General features: G+C 36.3%; 1 protein-coding gene across 7 annotated transcripts in view; it reads right to left on the bottom strand.

Annotated features, from left to right (window-relative positions):
- The window catches only part of Myo9a (myosin IXA), a 197297-nt gene that overhangs the window by 138837 nt on the left and 40694 nt on the right, over nt 1-17766 (bottom strand). For all 7 annotated transcript variants that reach the window (XM_057766444.1, XM_057766446.1, XM_057766445.1 and 4 more), the window contains exons 4-7: nt 13923-13985; nt 11903-12002; nt 9969-10025; nt 4100-4197 (exon numbers count right to left, since the gene is read on the bottom strand). In XM_057766444.1, the coding sequence (XP_057622427.1) occupies nt 4100-4197; nt 9969-10025; nt 11903-12002; nt 13923-13985 (318 nt within the window). The remainder of the gene's footprint in view (nt 1-4099; nt 4198-9968; nt 10026-11902; nt 12003-13922; nt 13986-17766) is intronic.

Raw genomic sequence — 17766 nt, 5'->3', positions numbered from 1 at the left:
TATTACCCTCTTTGTCCTGGAAGTGACTATGTAGACGAGGCTGGCCTGAAACTCACAGAGATCAACCTCTCTCTGACTCCAGTACGCTGAGATTAAAAGTCTATGCTACCATGCCAGTTGGAATCTTGAGTCTTAAAATGTTTATAATTTTACATCAGAAGATAACACAAATAACTAAAAAGTAGGCATCTTAAAATATAGAATGCAGAAACAGCATAACGGACAAATTTTTTCATTTAATAAAGGCAGGACATCAACAGTTCTTAAAACAGATTTTGTTGTGTATGGTGCCAAACTCCAGCACTCATTAGTCTAAGAAAGGAAGATCAGAGAGTCCAAGGTAGGCCTGAGCTACATAGCATATGCCTATCTATTATAAAAAAATAAAAATAAAAAAAAAACTTTCAACACTGCCAAAATTTAAGGATTGCTACACAGTTATGGAAAACAATTTTAAAGCATATCATAGGAAATAAAAAAGAATGCTACTATTTATTAGCTGAGATAACTGGGGGCACAAGAAAGGGAAGTAGCAGTACACACAATATATTCTCTATCCAAAACAACACAACTTTCTGAATGAGTGGAAAAAAGATAAAAATAATTTCAGATGGAAAATTATTTAATGTTCAAAGTACTATGCAATAAAAAATTAGAAATATGATCCATAGAGTTAAACTTTTTTCTGTGAAGGAATATCTGAAAAGAAGATAAAAGACAGGGAAGGCTCACACTAAAATTTACTGCTTCCTAAAGTTTACAATATGGGATCCTGTCATACCGAATAATCGTTTTAACACATAAAAAATAAGCACTATATTGCCAAAACTTCCATTTCACTGGTATTTAATATAGAGAGTACACTTCATTCAAAATTATCATAACAAGAAATGTTTGAGGTTTGGAATTTCTCAGACTGTAGGTCCATGACTTTGTTTTGTACTCCTAATCTAAAAATCCCAAATGCTCCAAAGTCTGAAGAAGTTTGAGCATTGTGTCAATATTCAAGATATTTTAAATTTCAGATCATTTCAGAATTCATCTTTTTTTGTTGTTGTTTTGCTTTTTCTCTGTATTGCCTTGGCTGTCCTGGAACTCAATCTGGTGACCAGGCTGGCCTTGAACTCAAGAGATCCACCTACCTTTGCTTCCTGTGTGCTAGGATTAAAGGCACGTGCCACCACTACCAAGCCAGAATTCAGCTTTTAGCATTAAGGTAACTTACTGAGGACATATTCTCATACTTCATTCAGCTTATATGTCATCCACTCAGGATCACATGCAGTACGTACGTGACCCTGAGGGAAGAGATAACAGAAACCGGGGAGGTTTTCTCCTATATTGACCTTCCGTGTATTGCAGTAAGCATGTTTGCACATTTATAGATTGTATTGTTTGGTTTTAACTAACTTCTCATAAAAGGAATCCAGAAGAGAATTTTATAATAAAAGAAGCATACCAATACACAGAAAAACAGGTCAGGCTAATATTCTCCTTATAGAAACTCATGACTCAAGAGATTATTCACTCATTACACAACCAAATATGGCATATCTTCAACATGAATCCCACAGGCACTTCAAAAACAATTATAAAAACAGCTAGATTCAAAAGTGTGTGTTCAAATGGACGGAAATAGAAAACACTATCCTGAGTGAGGTGAGCCAGACCCAAAAAGAGGAACATGGGATGTACTCACTCATATTTGGTTTCTAGCCATGAATAGGGGACGTTGAGCCTATTATGCGTGATCCTAGAGAAGCTAATTAAGAAGGTGAACCCAAAGAAAAACATTTAGGCAATGAAAGGAGACAGAGACAAAGACCCATATTGGAGCACCGGACTGAAATCTCAAGGTCCAAATCAAGAGCAGGAGACAGAGCACGAGCAAGGAACTCAGGACCGCGAGGGGTGCACCCACACACTGAGACAATGGGGATGTTCTATCAGGAACTCACCAAGGCCAGCTGGCCTGGGTCTGAAAAAGCATGGGATAAAACCGGACTTGCTGAACATAATGGACAATGAGGACTACTGAGAACTCAAGAACAATGGCAATGGGTTTTTGATCCTACTGCACGTACTGGCTTTGTGGGAGCCTAGGCAGTTTGGATGCTCACCTTACTAGACCTGGAAGGAGGTGGGTAGTCCTTGGACTTCCCACAGGGCAGGGAACCCGGATTACTCTTAGGGATGATGAGGGAGGGGGACTTAATGGGGGAGGGGGAGGGAAATGGGAGGTGGTGGTGGGGAGAAGGCAGAAATCTTTAATAAATTAATTAATTAATTAATTAAAAAATACAAAAAAAAGAAAAGAAAAAGGAAAGAGGAAAGGAAAAAAAAAAGTGTGTGTTCGTAGTTTGAGTTACTTCAGAAGCTAAGGCAGGCCCTTACAACAGTCTGAACAATACATGATATCAAGACCCTGCCTCCAAAACTGAACAGATAAAAGTTATGAAAAAATATTCCTGCTGGGCGGTGGTTGTGCACTTCTTTAATCCCAGCACTCAGAGGCGGAGGCAGGCGAATTTCTGAGTTCAAGGCCAGCCTGGTCTACAGAGTGAGTTCCAGAACAGCTAAGGCTACACAAAGAAACCCTGTCCCGAAAAACAAAAAAGGAAGGAAGGAAGGGAAGGAGGGAAGGAGGAAAGAAGGGAGGGAAGAAGGAAGGATAGAAAAAGAAAAGAAAAGGAAAAAAAAGAAAGGAAAATAAAGGAAAGGAAAAGAAAAAAATATTCCTATGGCAGTCAGATGGTGGTGGTGCACACCTTTAATCCCAGTACTCAGGAGGTAGAGGCAGGTGGATCTCTGTGAGATTGTGGCCAGCCTGATATACAGAGTGAGCTCAGTTCAACCAGGACTACACGGAGAAACCATGTGTCTAAAACAACAACAACAACAAAAACATTCCTCTGGGAAGAGACAAGGTTGTATCTTTAATTTTAGTTTGCTGAAACATAAATTACTTCATTTTCTAAAACAAATGTTTTTGGTTTATGTATGTTGTTGATCTGTTAATGCATGTATGAGGGTGAGCACATAGAGGGTACATGCATATGAGTGAATGCATGTAGAGGCCCAAGTAAAACATCAGCTATCTTTTATCTAAATTTTAATTTCAACTTTTTATTATTTTATGTGTATGGGTATTTTACAAGAATGTCTATGCAACATTCATGTGTTGCCTGCAAAGGCCAAAAGAGGGCAGTAGATCCCCTGGAACTGGAGTTACAAATGATGGTGAGGAGCCCTATCTATGGGTATTAGAAATTGAACCAGCTCATCTAGGGGAACAGCCAATGTTATTAACCTCTGAGCCATCACTCCAGTTCACAGATGTCCTTTCTTATTTCTCTGCACCTTGAGGCATATATTGAGGTCAAGTCTATTGCTGAACCAGAGCTTGTCATGTTTTCCATCTTGGCTACAGAGATTTCCTATCTCTGTTTCCTATTCACTGGGATCACAGGGAGGCCATCATGCTCATCAGGTTTTCCTGATGTGGGTTCTGAGGATCTGAACTCTAGCTCTCATTTTTGGACAGCAAGCATTTCATCCGATTAGGCATCTTCATCAGCCCTATTAACATTTTTTTATGTTTCCATTCTGTTTATATTAACATGTATAGAGGTTTTGTGGTTAGTTTGGTTTGCTTTTTGTTTGTTTGTTGACAATATTGCTGTTAGGGATTGAGTCTATAGTCTTATGTATACAAAACAAGTATTCTACCATAGAGCTACATCCACAGATCAAAATTTTTAATAGAGCAACACACATGTAAATATGCATGGAATGTTGTATTTTTACATAAAGACTAGAAAAAATAGAAGTCTATTTTTTCTTCATGGATATGATTGCAGGTAGCTTCCATGCTTATGCAAGCAACACAAATCTATTCAGTAGGTTACAGAAAAAAGAAAAGGAATAGAAGAAAGCTGAAGATAGATGGGATAAAGATATACTGTATATATGTATGAAATTGCCAAAGAATAAAAATGTCTTTAAAATAACTAAGAGAAATTTCTCAAAGACACATCATGCTTTCTTTTATACCTGAAATACAAAACTATAGTAAATAAATAAAAACTTTAAAACTCACTGTCTCCGTGTCTTGGGGAGAAATCCTACCATTTCCATGGCCAATTGTAAGCGTTCAAAATCATGCCTCAAATCTTCTCCCTCCACTGTGAAGCAATCCTACTTAAGACAAGAGAAGGGAGAAAATATATTAAGATTACCTGTTTAAAAACAATGTGAGCCATTCATTAATTTAAGTAGGTTCTTGTGTAAGTGATTAGAACTAGTAGAATATTTATACAGAGTCAGGCTCATTAAGCCTCTTATATGAGTACAGATAAGCAAAGTAAATATATCTACCAAATATTAAATAGTACCTCTTTTTCTACCATTAGCAATCACCAGCACAGGATCTCAAAATGGTGGAGAGTTAGTAGCATTTATAAAATATATGGATACCAAGTTTGATTTTTTTTTTTTTTTTTTGGTTTTTCGAGGCAGGGTTTCTCTGTGGTTTTGGAGCCTGTCCTGGAACTAGCTCTTGTAGACCAGGTTGGTCTCGAACTCACAGAGATCCGCCTGCCTCTGCCTCCCAAGCCAAGTTTGATTTTTAATAGCACTAAAGAGTTTTAGAGATTTAAAACATAAAAGAGAGCTCAAATCCATAGTTAATTTATTCAAATTTTTAACAGGTGTCTATCTTATGTAAAGCCTTGAATTAAAAGCATACAAATACACAAAAAAAGATAATAGACAGTAAGCAGTTGAGAAGTGAAACCTGGATTTATATAATACAAACCAGTTGGTGTTAACAGTAGGTATATGAAGAAAAGATAGAGTAGCAAAAAAAAAAATAAATACACACATCATAGTGATCAACTGAAATAAACAAATTATGCCAAAATTGAAGACCCTTCAAAAAATACACATCATGAGCAGGGTGGTGCATAACTTTAATCCAAGCACTCAGGAGGCAGAGGCAGGAGGATCTCTGTGAGTTCAAGGCCAGTCTGGTCTACAAGAGCTAGTTCCAGGACAAGTTACTGATTCGTAATATGCAGAAAGGGTAGTATTGAAAATTGAAACCGCTGAATTTATACCAGATGATACAGAATTGACTTTATTATTTAATCAGTTACAAGATACAATCAGGAATAGGAATCATCCCATATACATAAGGCACATCCAATCCCATAAGGGTCTGCCAGGTCATTTAGCACAATGTAATGCAGAAATCAATCAATTATTGATTGGAAATGTGTTGAAAGCCTCAGAATTTCATAAAAAAAAATCTTGTCAATAGCAAATATTGAAAGAAAGACTTTTCCATCAAGACAAGGAAATTATAGGCAATGTCCTACCTGTTCTTTATACAACCAAACAACACTACCTGCACGAAGTAAGTCAAAGGGTACTTAAAGGAATGAAATCTGGCAGATGGATGTGTTCTATTTGGTAGAATTTGGAAAACTAAAATATGTACACCACACCACTGATACCTACTCAGGCTTTCAATAAGCAATTGCTTTGAGTTCAGAAAAGGCTGATTGGATAATCACACATTTTCTAGAAGTTATGGCCACCATAGGTATACAGACAGACAATGCTCCAACATATGTCTCTAAGAAAATGAAGCTGTTATTTGCTCATTATTATACCACACAATCTCACAGGCCAGGCAGTTATAGAAAGATCAAAACACACTCTAAAGGATATGTTAAATAAACAGAAAGAGATGATAAAGACGCCCAGAAATAGACTGCATAATGCTTTACTAACTGTGAATTTTCTAAATGCTAGGGAGAAGAAACAACAGTTATGGAGAAACAATTGGATAGTAGAAAAAACTACAGGATTAAATTATCCAGTATATTTTAAAGATGCACTGCCCTTAGATGAAAATCAAGACATGTGCTATGTTGGGAAAGGGGCTTTGCTTTTGTGTCCAAGGAAGAAGAAAAGCTATGGATACAATCAAAATTGATAAAGATTCAATCTGAACAAGAGACACTTCATAATTAGAAGATATGATGATAGTTCATCAAACATCATAACCTTTTAATCTAAACTAACCATAAAACTAACAAATGCTTTTCATTTGATCAGATATAACTTGCCAAAAGAGAATTTCCCCAGAATTAGGGTTGGGAAAGAGTTTGTTTCTGTCTTTTCAGGAGAACAAAGGCATCCAGCTAAAAAATACAAATACCACTGGACAAATGAGACATCTAAAGAAAAAGGACAAATCATCCAGAAAAAAAGTACCAAGAAAAAGAATGAATTGGACTATTAGTATATCACATTTTCAATAGAATAAAAAAAAAAATTTCATAAATCTTCTCAAATGTTTGTTTCTGCTGTTCTCTACAGACATATAATGTAAATGGTCTTTTTGGAGTCCCAGTCCAGTAAAAGATTAAAGCTAGTTTTGGAGTTGGAGTGTGGTTCTCTCCTTTTTTAAATCCAAGCAAGCTTATTCAAGTAAAATTCAAAATCTCTGTCTCATGTCAGAAAAGCCACCTGATATGGGACAGAAGAAAAACAAATGACTATTTTATTGCCACTAATCTCACAATCCTTTGGTTCTATATTGACTCTTTAACAGCTTTTCTTAAGATATAGATATCATCTCAGGGTTTTTTGTTTTTTGGTTTTTTTTTTGGTTTTTTGTTTTGTTTTGTCTTGTTTTTTGTTTTTCAAGACAGGGTTTCTCTGTAGCTTTAGAGTCTGTCCTGGAACTAGCTCTTGTAGACTAGGCTGGCCTCAAACTCACAGAGATCCGCCTGCCTCTGCCTCCAGAGTGCTGGGATTAAAGGCATGCACCGCCCGGTCTCATCTCAAAAATTTTAAGGTTAATATATGATATTAATGGTCATACAGAATACTAATTATAGAAAAAGGTTTCATCCACATTAACATACATGATTTTAGGTTTGAGTCTCTATCAGTTTTCTGCAGTGAACCATGAGCCCATCTAACAGAGACCTTAAATGTCTCCAAAAGGAGAATGGGAGCCCAAAACGGTAAATCTTTCAGGACTATGATGATAATACCACTATGGTGAAAAACACCAACTAAAGGTCGGCTTTGAACTACCAACTGCTCAGAACAATTTCCAGGTGGCTAGCTGAGATGGTCCAGCCTCACAGACTACTCTCACCAGGACTTGAGTCAAGCCCTCTGCTTCACCAGAGACTGGACAACAAATGATACAACTATATCTCCCAGGACTTGACAACTAACCCAATTTTTTTTCTTTTCAGGATCCTCTAAAGATGCCAATGGCCACAGACAACAGGAAGTAAATTTAAGAATACAATGCCCATATTCCCAAGAGGTGGTGTGGGTGGTTTTTAGTCTTTCATTGGGTTATGGGTATTGGTCATTGTTTAGAGTGATTGGTTACAAACTGCCATTGGTAATGGTCAGGAAAAAAAGCTAAACAAAGGAGATCAGATTCAAGCTTCTTGGTTAGAAAAGAAAAAAGATACAGAAACGATAGGATAAGTTATTGAATCTACTCATAAAATAAAAAGAGGACGATATAGATAGATATATAAGATAAAAAGGTAGATTATTCAAAGCTGGGCAGTGGTGGCACACGCTTTAATCCCAGCATTCGGGAAGCAGAGACAGGTGGATCTCTGTGAGTTAGAGGCCAGCCTGGTCTACAAGAGCTAGCTACAGAGAAACCATGTCTTGAAAAATCACACAAAAAAAGGGTAGGTTACTGAATCTACCTTTAAAGAGCAACTACCAGTTTGCAAAATATGGCATTTAAGATGTTTTAATAACATATGTTTTAATTTTATGACAAGGAGATGTGTCTGCTCCTGGCGGCACCAGTCTACTTCAGAGAATAAGATGGCCATCAAAGGAATTTCATAAAGATTTTGCTTTCTTTGTGGCAAATGTAAGCCAATGGGCAAGAAAATGCCATTACCTCAAATGCTAACAATATGCTTTCCTAATTGGAGAATAACTGCCATGCCTTGTCAAGACAAGGTGGGACAGACTTTCAAAAATCCTGCTTCACAGAAATGTCTGCCAAGTATTCTAGGCCTTGAGGCTGAAGATGGAGCCCCATCACTGCAGAGGAACTATGGTTGGCTGTCCAGCCAGGCAGCTGTTTCTGTCATTTCTCGCATTTTTGGAAGTTGTTTACTCACTCTTCCTGTTTACTAATATTATTTCCTTCTTGGGTTTCTGAGGGAGCTAAAGGTTAAATAGTTATAGCTATAGTTTTTCTTGTTTACAACACTCAGAAAAGAAAAACTCCCTAAAGTGGTGTAAAGTATAAAAGGCTGACAGACATTAAAAGGTAATTTGATAATACAAATGTAGAAAGTGAATTAGGTACACCCTTTTGGACTCATTAAGATAAAATAGATAGGGATTATTTTCTCTGAATTTGTCAAATGCAAACGGACTAGACATTGATGATGTATTTATTGCCTATATATATTGTATAGTTATTTTACACATTGCATATTGTTTTTCTTATATTATCTACAGCCTTCTTTATTTTAGACAAAAAGGAGAAATACAATGGTTTTAATATATAAAGCTTGCCTGAAGACCTACATTATTTATGTTTTAATAAATAAAGCTTTGCCTGAGGGCAAAACAGCCATATTAGTCAACCATAGAGGCAAGGCAATGGTCGTGTATGCCTTTAATATCAATACTAGACAGGAATTTTAGATGGGAAGAGAGGTCTCATTTTCAGTCTCAGTCTGAGGATTCACAGGGGCAGGATAGCCCATTTCAATCTAAGGTAGAAGTTAGAGCTTCTGCCTGGCCACTTTACTTCTCTGATATTCAGCTTGAACCCCAATATCTGTCTCTGGGTTTGTACTACAAGAGATTCATTATATGAAAAATATTAAGACCCAATACAGAAAACACATATTTACACATGGAGATCATAGTTTTATATCAGCTGTCATCCCCTATCATCTTCTACCTTATATATTTGCAACAGGGGCTCTCACTGAACTTAGAACTTAACTGTTTAAGCTAGACTATTTAGCCAGAGAGCACCTGAAATCTGTTTTTAAACACCTCACCTGCACCACACCCAGTTTTTATATGGGTACTAAGAATCTAAACTCAAGTGTTCAGTCTTCTGCAAGCAGCATTTCCTCCAATGAGTTATCTCTGCAGCTCCTAAAGAGTAATTTTTATTTTACTCATATGTGCATATACATGTGGATGTGTGCACTCAGAACTGGCACTACATTACCTGGAGCTGGAGCTACAATTTGTAAGCCACTTAACATTGGGTGCTGGGAAACAAATTCTCAAACTCTAGAAAAGCAGCAAGCAATCTGAACCACTAAGCTATCTCTATAGCTCCCTAAAAAGTAATTTTAAAAAATAAGTATCAGTTGGGTGGTGGTAGTGTACGCATTTGATTCCAGCACTTGGGAGGCAGAGGCAGGTGGATCTCTGTGAGTTTGAGGACAGCATGGTATACAGAACTAATTCCAGGACATGCACCAGAGATACCTGTCTCATAAAACAGAACAAAGCAAAACAAAACAAAAGAATCAAGCTAGGGATGAAGCTAAATGGCAGAGTGTGGATAGCAGCCACACTGCACCCAAACAGAACAATAAAAACCTCAAAGGAAAAAAAAAAAATACTAGAGTTAAAGAGCTACTCCAGTGCTAGGCAATCACGGATGTAATCAATTTACTGTTTGTTAAAGTGAATGTTAAATAAAGATTAAACATTAGCCTTAATATACAAAAACAGTAAATTGGTCTATAAACAACAAACTTTTACATACAAATCAATCATTCAAAGTAACTAAAAACTAGTGATCCTCTTTCCTAGCCCTCTTGGCACATCAGCTCATCTTCATGCTGACTGATCAAGATGGATGGGAATGAGCAATGTGAAGTCCCTTTAACAGGAACAAAAAATATTTAGGTACTTGTACTGACCGGCTCAGAATCATAGCAATAATCATCCCAGCTCTGTCTTAGGGGTTTCTTTGTTATCTGAAAGTTAAGGCACATTAGTTAGGTAGAAGTTACTAGGAAGAAATTATACTTCTTATAATCTCTAAAATGCAGTATTCAGAAAGCAAGACTACTTACTATCCAAAGAACAGTTATTTTGCATGGTAACATACACTAATAAAAATAAAATAAATATTTAGATTACAGGAGATCATATATTATTTTATTCAATTTATACATGTTATTGCCCAGGGGCTCTGATATTTGCATTAACCATTGAGTTCCTTATCCTGTAAATATTGACATTATGTATGCCATAGCCAAAAAGACTCAGGACTATAAAATTCTGAGTCAGTAAAAATTATCATTGCATATAAATGATTATCATGTTTAAAGAAAATATTCACAAGAGCTGAATTTGTAATTTTTAAAAATATATTTGTACAGTAAAATTTTCTAGCATTCAAACAGAAAGTGATGTAACTTCTAAGTTCTTGATCTATTAAAACAAAGTGAAGATGGTTTCTACTAATATAAAGTTTTAAAGTTAAAAAATAACAACCAGGTAGAATACACTGTACATTTGAGAAGTCCATGACATTACTTTCATTATCTTTAATATATAATATTGATGCTTAATCCCAGCACTCGGGAGGCAGAGGCAGGCGGATCTCTGTGAGTTCGAGGCCAGCCTGGTCTACAAGAGGTAGTTCCAGGACAGGCACCAAAGCTACAGAGAAACCCTGTCTCAAAAAAAAAAAAAAAAAAAAAAAAGAAAAAAGAATATTGATGCACTCAAGTCTAAATTAAATGGAAAAAAATTTTTCATTGCCATAAAGGTCTTTTTCCCATGAATATTATATTTTGTGTCAAACAATAATGAGAGGTTGCTTTATTATTTAAATGATCTAATATAGTAACAATTCCACTAAAAATTGGATTTGGATTTGGAATTTTAATGAGAAATAAAAATAGAGAAATGAAGATCATGAAAATTTGTGAAGATCACTTCTCATCACGGAAGCTTAAGGCTGAATTCTAAATTTTAAAGAAAGATATATTCTCTAAATCATTTGGCTTTGAGGAATTTCATATGGTTCTATTTTGTTTTGTTTTTAACACAGAAACTCACAAGGTAGCACAAGTTGCCCTGGAATTCACGATAAAGGCCTCAAAATCATGGTAATACTCCTGCCTCAGCATCCTAAATTCTGGAATTACCAGAATGAGCCACCATGCCTAGCTTCCCACAAAATGTTTAAGAGAGCTGTTCATTTAAATTATACAGTGATACTCTGTATCAGTATCCACAGCATACAGACATATGCACATTAGATTGTAAAACATGCAAATCAAGTTTGAAGCAATCTCTTGGCAATAGGTAAGGATTAGTCACCAGTTACACTAACAGCCTGAGGTATGTAAAAGTAAGTCACAATAGACAATGTAACATTTTTCTGATAAGAAAAGTACTATGAAACAATTTAATATTCTTAAAAGAATCTCACAAAATGCATGAAGAGCCGGGTGGTGGTGGCGCACGCCTTTAATCCCAGCACTTGGGAGGCAGAGGCAAGCGGATCTCTGTGAGTTCGAGACCAGCCTGGTCTACAAGAGCTAGTTCCAGCACAGGCTCCAAAACCACAGAGAAACCCTGTCTCGAAAAACCAAAAAAACAAACAAAAACAAAAAAAAAAAAATGCATGAAGAACATATTTAATATTTTGCCACTTATATGAAGGATTAATCATTTTTAAATCTGGAAATTATACTACTTAAATTTTAGACTACCTACATAAAGGTACTAATTAACATTCATTATCTGACTTGAGAAAAAAAAAAGCATTAAAAAACGTTTTCAGTAACTAAAATCTAATCATTACCTACATTTCTAAGTAGGTTTCATGAACTCTCACCTGATTGAGATAATGGTACTCCTCAGGCTGCTTAAGATGAAATGCTAACCTCTCTTCTTCACTTGCTCCTGCGAGGAGGTAATAGAATACATGATAATTCCTGTTGGGAAGAAAGCATATAATGAACATGACTAATTCTGGTTAGTTTTTTGTTTGTTTGTTTGTTTTGTTCTGTTTTTAAAGAACACATTACTTAGTACAATGTTTGATTTACTTTATTTTTAAGGCAACTTAACAAAATTTTGTAGCGTGTCTACAAAATTGAATGTAGAATACAAAAAAAAAAGAACAAAAGCAGTAAAATGAGAAAGGGCTTTTAAAAATTGTCTTCTCTAAAAGTAATGGGGAAAAAAACCTCACAAACTGGACTGAATTACTCTTTCAGAGCTCTAAAATTAATCAGGAAGCTGAGACAGAGAACTGCTATGAGCTCAAGCCAAGCCTGGGCCACACAGTAAGTTCTAGACCATCATGTGCTAGACCAAAACCTGTCTCAAAAAATTCGAACAAGCCAGGTGGTGGTGGCACATGCTTTTAATCCCAGCACTAGGGAAACAGAGGCAGGCTGATCTCTGTGAGTCTGAAGCCATCCTGGTCTACAAGAAATAGTTCCAGGACAGGCTCCAAAGCTAGAGAGAAACCCTGTCTCGAAAAAACAAACAAACAAAAAAACTATAACAAATTACCAGGAAAAACAAAGAAAAAGGAAGGAAGGAAGAGAGAGAAGTGGGGGGAGGGAGGGAAGGGGGGAGGGGGGAGGGAGGGAGGGAGGGAGGGAGGGAGGGAGGGAGGGAGGGAGGGAGGGAGGGAGGGAGGGAGGGAGGGAGGGAGGATAGGATAGGTAAACAGATAAGGAAGTAAATGGATAAACTAAACCCAACAAGCAGAAGAAAAGCAATTAAAGGGTCACAACATTAGGAAAGTTGAGAACTGCTCTAAGGTTTTCCTTTTAGGTCTAATTTATAGTTCCTTAAAACAAGATGAGCCGGGCAGTGGTGGCGCATGCCTTTAATCCCAGCACTCGGGAGGCAGAGGCAGGCGGATCTCTGGGAGTTTGAGGCCAGCCTGGTCTACAAGTGCTAGTTCCGGGACAGCTAGGACTGTTACACAGGGAAACCCTGTCTAGAAAAAACAAAACAAAACAAAACAAAAGAAAACAAATGGTCATGGTGGCACATGCCTTTTAATTCTAGCATTCGGGAGGCAGAGGCAGGTAGAACTCTGTGAGTCCAAGGCCAGCCTGGTCTACAGAACAAGTTCCAGGATGACCAGGTCTGTTACACTGAGAAACCCTGCTTCAAAAAATTAATTAATTTTAAACCTATTATTTCATTTAGGCCTTGAGACACATGCAGAATGATTTTAAGTACATAAGAAAAGTGAGATCAAGGTATGCATGAGAGTTCCGGGTCATAACTTTACTGCTAGCTAACATACTGACATATGAAGCAATTAACTTACTCCCTAAATTTCTTTATCTGAAATATAGAACATGTTTCATTTCTAAAGTTACATGTACCTCAAATAAAAGAGCTTTTCTGAAAACTCACTGATTTTGGAGAAAGGGTCTAACACTACAGCCCCAAGTTGACATGGTACTTACTACATACCCTAGGCTAGCCTTGAACTCAGGGCAATCTTTCAGCCTCAGCTTCCCAAATACAGAAATTACAGGTGTGAATCAGCACACCTAGCTCATAACTACTTTCAAACAAAAAGAACACTAAGAAATATAAGAAAGACCCATGTCTTATAAAGGCAGATGGTTCAAGGAAGAATGAATTTATCACCTGAAAATCTACTTTCCTATTCTCAATTTATTTATAGAACTGAGAAAGAATAACAGTTCTGCATATCCAATAAAAATCTCCCAATCGTCTTGAGCATTCTGCCCCAGCAAAAAAAAAAAAAAAAAAAAAAAAATAGCAGTTACATACAAAAATTATGTATGATATCAGTGAATCTAAAAGGGAATTTTTGTGATTCTGTGAAGTTGATCTAATTATATAAAAATATATACCGTTCATTATGCTCTTGATAAACAAGTCTAGATTTCTCCAGTAGATACTTTTCAACATAGGCCCTGGAAGACAATAAAATTAGTTGATATAAATAATAAAAACTGGTTTAGATAAATAAAGTTAATATATGAATAGATTTCATTATTTAAAAAGTTCAAAAGTATAAAGAAGCATTCTCTAGATGACAGCAGTAATTTTACCATTATAATTTATATATATATATATATATAAGCTTTATCCATGTTAAATTCTAAAAAAAAAACCTACCTACATCATCAAATGACTAGAGAATGAGATAAACAGGTGAACTATATCAAAAGTAAATACACAACAAAGCTCCATTTCAAAAAATAAAAACTAACCAAATTCATAACACTAGTAATCAGCAACACAATGACCTTATGAATATGAATACAGGTCTGATTTCACTACCAAGGCTGACTTTCAATTTCACTACTCCCTAGATATCTCTTTTTCTCCCATACCAATCCATGAGGTCTAATGGCACAGAAGTTACCAGTTCAGAGAATGAGCTAGTCATACTATGCCACTACATTCACCTGCTCATCACAGTGCTGGGTACATTACGTGTGTCTGAAACTATTTAAAACCAGAATAGAAAAAGAAGTAACAGATGAATTAAATATTGTTTAATCTATCTTGGACATCCTTGTTCTATTTAATTTTTTCCTCTATTTTTGTGTATACCTAACTTTTTGAATAAAATGATATAAAATTTGCTTCATATGTCAAGAAGGCAATTATAAGTATTAGCTTTATATTCAATTTGACCAAACTGACCACTATGATCATGCAATAACCACTTTGTCTTGCCTCCTCAAATGCAACAAGCTCTTGTTATAACCGTTACTACAAATAATTCTTCACTTCATAAAATGATTTTCCAGTCCTTCTACTTGGCAAATTTTTAATATGCAACATAAATACCAATATTATTGAGAAAGCCTCCAGAAACATTTTAAACAATAAACTGATCTCATTTACTATAATCAACTTACATAAATATCTATTTTCCCAATAACCTAATAAAAACAAAGAAAAAATATGCTTATAAGTTTGTTTAACCTTCAATATTTAGAACAAAGCCTGATACTCAAAATGCCCCCCACAGACATATAATTAAAAAATAAAATAAAGCCAGGCGGTGGTGGCGCACACCTTTAATTCCAGCACTTGGGAGGCAGAGGCAGGCGGATCTCCGTGAGTTAGAGGCCAGCCTGGTCTACAAGAGCTAGTTCCAGGACAGGCTCCAAAACCACAGAGAAACCCTATCTCGAAAAACCAAAAAAAAAAAAAAAAAACAAAATCAAAAAAAGAAATGACCAGCCGGGTGGTGGTGGCGCACGCCTTTAATCCCAGCACTCGGGAGGCAGAGGCAGGCGGATCTCTGTGAGTTCGAGACCAGCCTGGTCTACAAGAGCTAGTTCCAGGACAGGCTCCAAAACCACAGAGAAACCTTGTCTCGAAAAACCAAAAAAAAAAAAAAGAAAAGAAAAGAAAAGAAATGACCTATGAAACTACCATTGAATATCTCTTGCGGACTTTTGTGATTGCTGATGATGCTGGTTTTAGGTTCTTCAGACAGGTCAAAAGGTTGTATACACAATAGGTTTGAACCCCTCTTTTTTTTAATGCAGAAGTAAGACTGAGTTAAAATTTAAATAGCATAAAAAGTACAGATCAGTCTACTTATTAATAGGAATGCAAAAATCATAATAAAAACCATCAAAGAAAAATAACAATTCATATGTTTTTGCATTTATGTATGTGTGTATTTGTACTGACCAAGTGGAACTATTTTTCCAGGAAATCAAAAGAGCTCAGTATTAGAGAGAGAAAACTGTAGTATCAATATATCTCAGAAGGAAGACATGTTTATCTACATATATCCCAAAAACTTTTGATAAAATTTAACTTTAATAATAATAACAAACTCAAAGATAATTAAAATCAATAGTACTAATAATTCTTTAGCTAGAGTTTTACTTAATGTAGAAATAGTATTAACATAAAAGGCAAAAATAATATTACAGTGATATTTGTAATGGATTGGCTTTTAAATATCCCTACAAAAGCTGAATCACCAGTCTATAGTACTAGTAGGGAGGAGGCTGGGCATCACTGGAAGAAAATTAGGTAATTAAAGTGTGCCCTAGTGATGGATGCTGATCCTCCCTTGCCTCTCTCTCTCTCTCTTTCTGTGCTTGCTTTCTAGCCACTATGTGGTCATTGCCGTGCCGTCTATCCCACAACACCAGTAACGACACTCTGTCTTGCCATAGATTCACAAACAAGAGCCAATTAATCATGGATTTATACTTTTACAACTAACTGTAAAACAAAATAAAAATCTTTCCTCTTTTATCTTTGGTATTTTGTCACAGCAATGGTAAGCTGACATAGTTACACTTCCCATTGTGAAGCAGAATACCTTACAGAGAATGAAGGAAGGAAAGAAGGAGAGAGGGAGGGAGGAAGAAAGGAAGCAAAGATGGAAAGACAGAAGAATGGGTGAAAGAAAAAGACGACAGACAGACAGGCAGGCAGGCAGACAGGCAGGCAGAGACTAACTACAGAAGGAATGATTTCACTTTAACTCATGGTTCAGGAGATAGTCCATCATAACAAAAGTGACTCAATCCATGGTAGTAGGAGCTTAGAGCGGTTTATTACTGTTCTCAGCAGAACCCAAACCAGAGAGCTAGGGCCAAGAGTGGGGCTGGGATAGAATCCTAAGATCAGCCTGAAGTGAGGCACTAATCTTTTTACAAGTATTGTAATATGGCTTGAACAATCAAGACAAACAACAGTAAAGTACAAACCATCCATCAAGGCACCATATGTAAAACTATAAAAACCAATAGCTACACATACATACAAACAATAGCAGTAAAAAAATAAAATGTAGGAAAAATCATACTCATAATAAAATACTTAAATATAAACTCAATTAAATATACAAAAAATTTTAAGTACTCCTAAAGAGTACAACATATCATCTCTAAAATAATTGAAAATGGAAACATTGAATTAATGAAAGCAAGTAACAGCTATAGAAGAACCTTAAGTACACAGTTAGGTTAAAGAATTCAAATTAAAAAAAGCTACACACAATATGATTCCAACTGTACATTTTGGAAATGGTGATATGGAGACTGGAGGAGCTCACAAAGTTACCAAGTTACCAAGACCTAGAAAGTAGCAGGGCTGAATAAGTCAAACACAAAAGACTTTAGCACAGTAAAACTATGCTATAGTTTTTTTTGTTGTTGTTTTGTTTTTTTTTTTTTTGGTTTTTTCGAGACAGGGTTTCCCTGTGGTTTTGGAGCCTGTCCTGGAACTAGCTCTTGTAGACCAGGCTGATCTCGAACTCACAGAGATCCGCCTGCCTCTGCCTCCCGAGTGCTGGGATTAAAGGCGTGCGCCACCACCGCCCGGCTATGCTATAGTATTAAAATGGAGACTGTAAATAGCATCTCTACATTTCTCAAAACCAACAGGATGTACAACACAATCAGCAAACTTCAGTACAAGTTATGGATTTCACAGCCGGGCGGTGGTGGCGCACGCCTTTAATCCCAGCACTCAGGAGGCAGAGGCAGGCGGATCTCTGTGAGTTTGAGGCCAGCCTGGTCTACAAGAGCTAGTTCCAGGACAGGAACCAAAAAGCTACGGAGAAACCCTGTCTTGAAAATCCAAAAAAATTAAATTAAATAAATAAATAAATCTGCAGCAACAATGCTGTCATCAATTTTAACAAACACACCATACTAATACAGATGTTTGTAACAGGGGTAGCTATGCTAAAACGAACGGAAATGA

The sequence above is a fragment of the Chionomys nivalis genome, chromosome 4 (assembly GCF_950005125.1).
Source record: "Chionomys nivalis chromosome 4, mChiNiv1.1, whole genome shotgun sequence".
Taxonomy (NCBI): Eukaryota; Metazoa; Chordata; class Mammalia; order Rodentia; family Cricetidae; genus Chionomys; species Chionomys nivalis.
The sequence above is the reverse complement of the archived record's forward strand: the minus strand, read 5'-3'. Positions and strand labels throughout refer to the sequence as shown.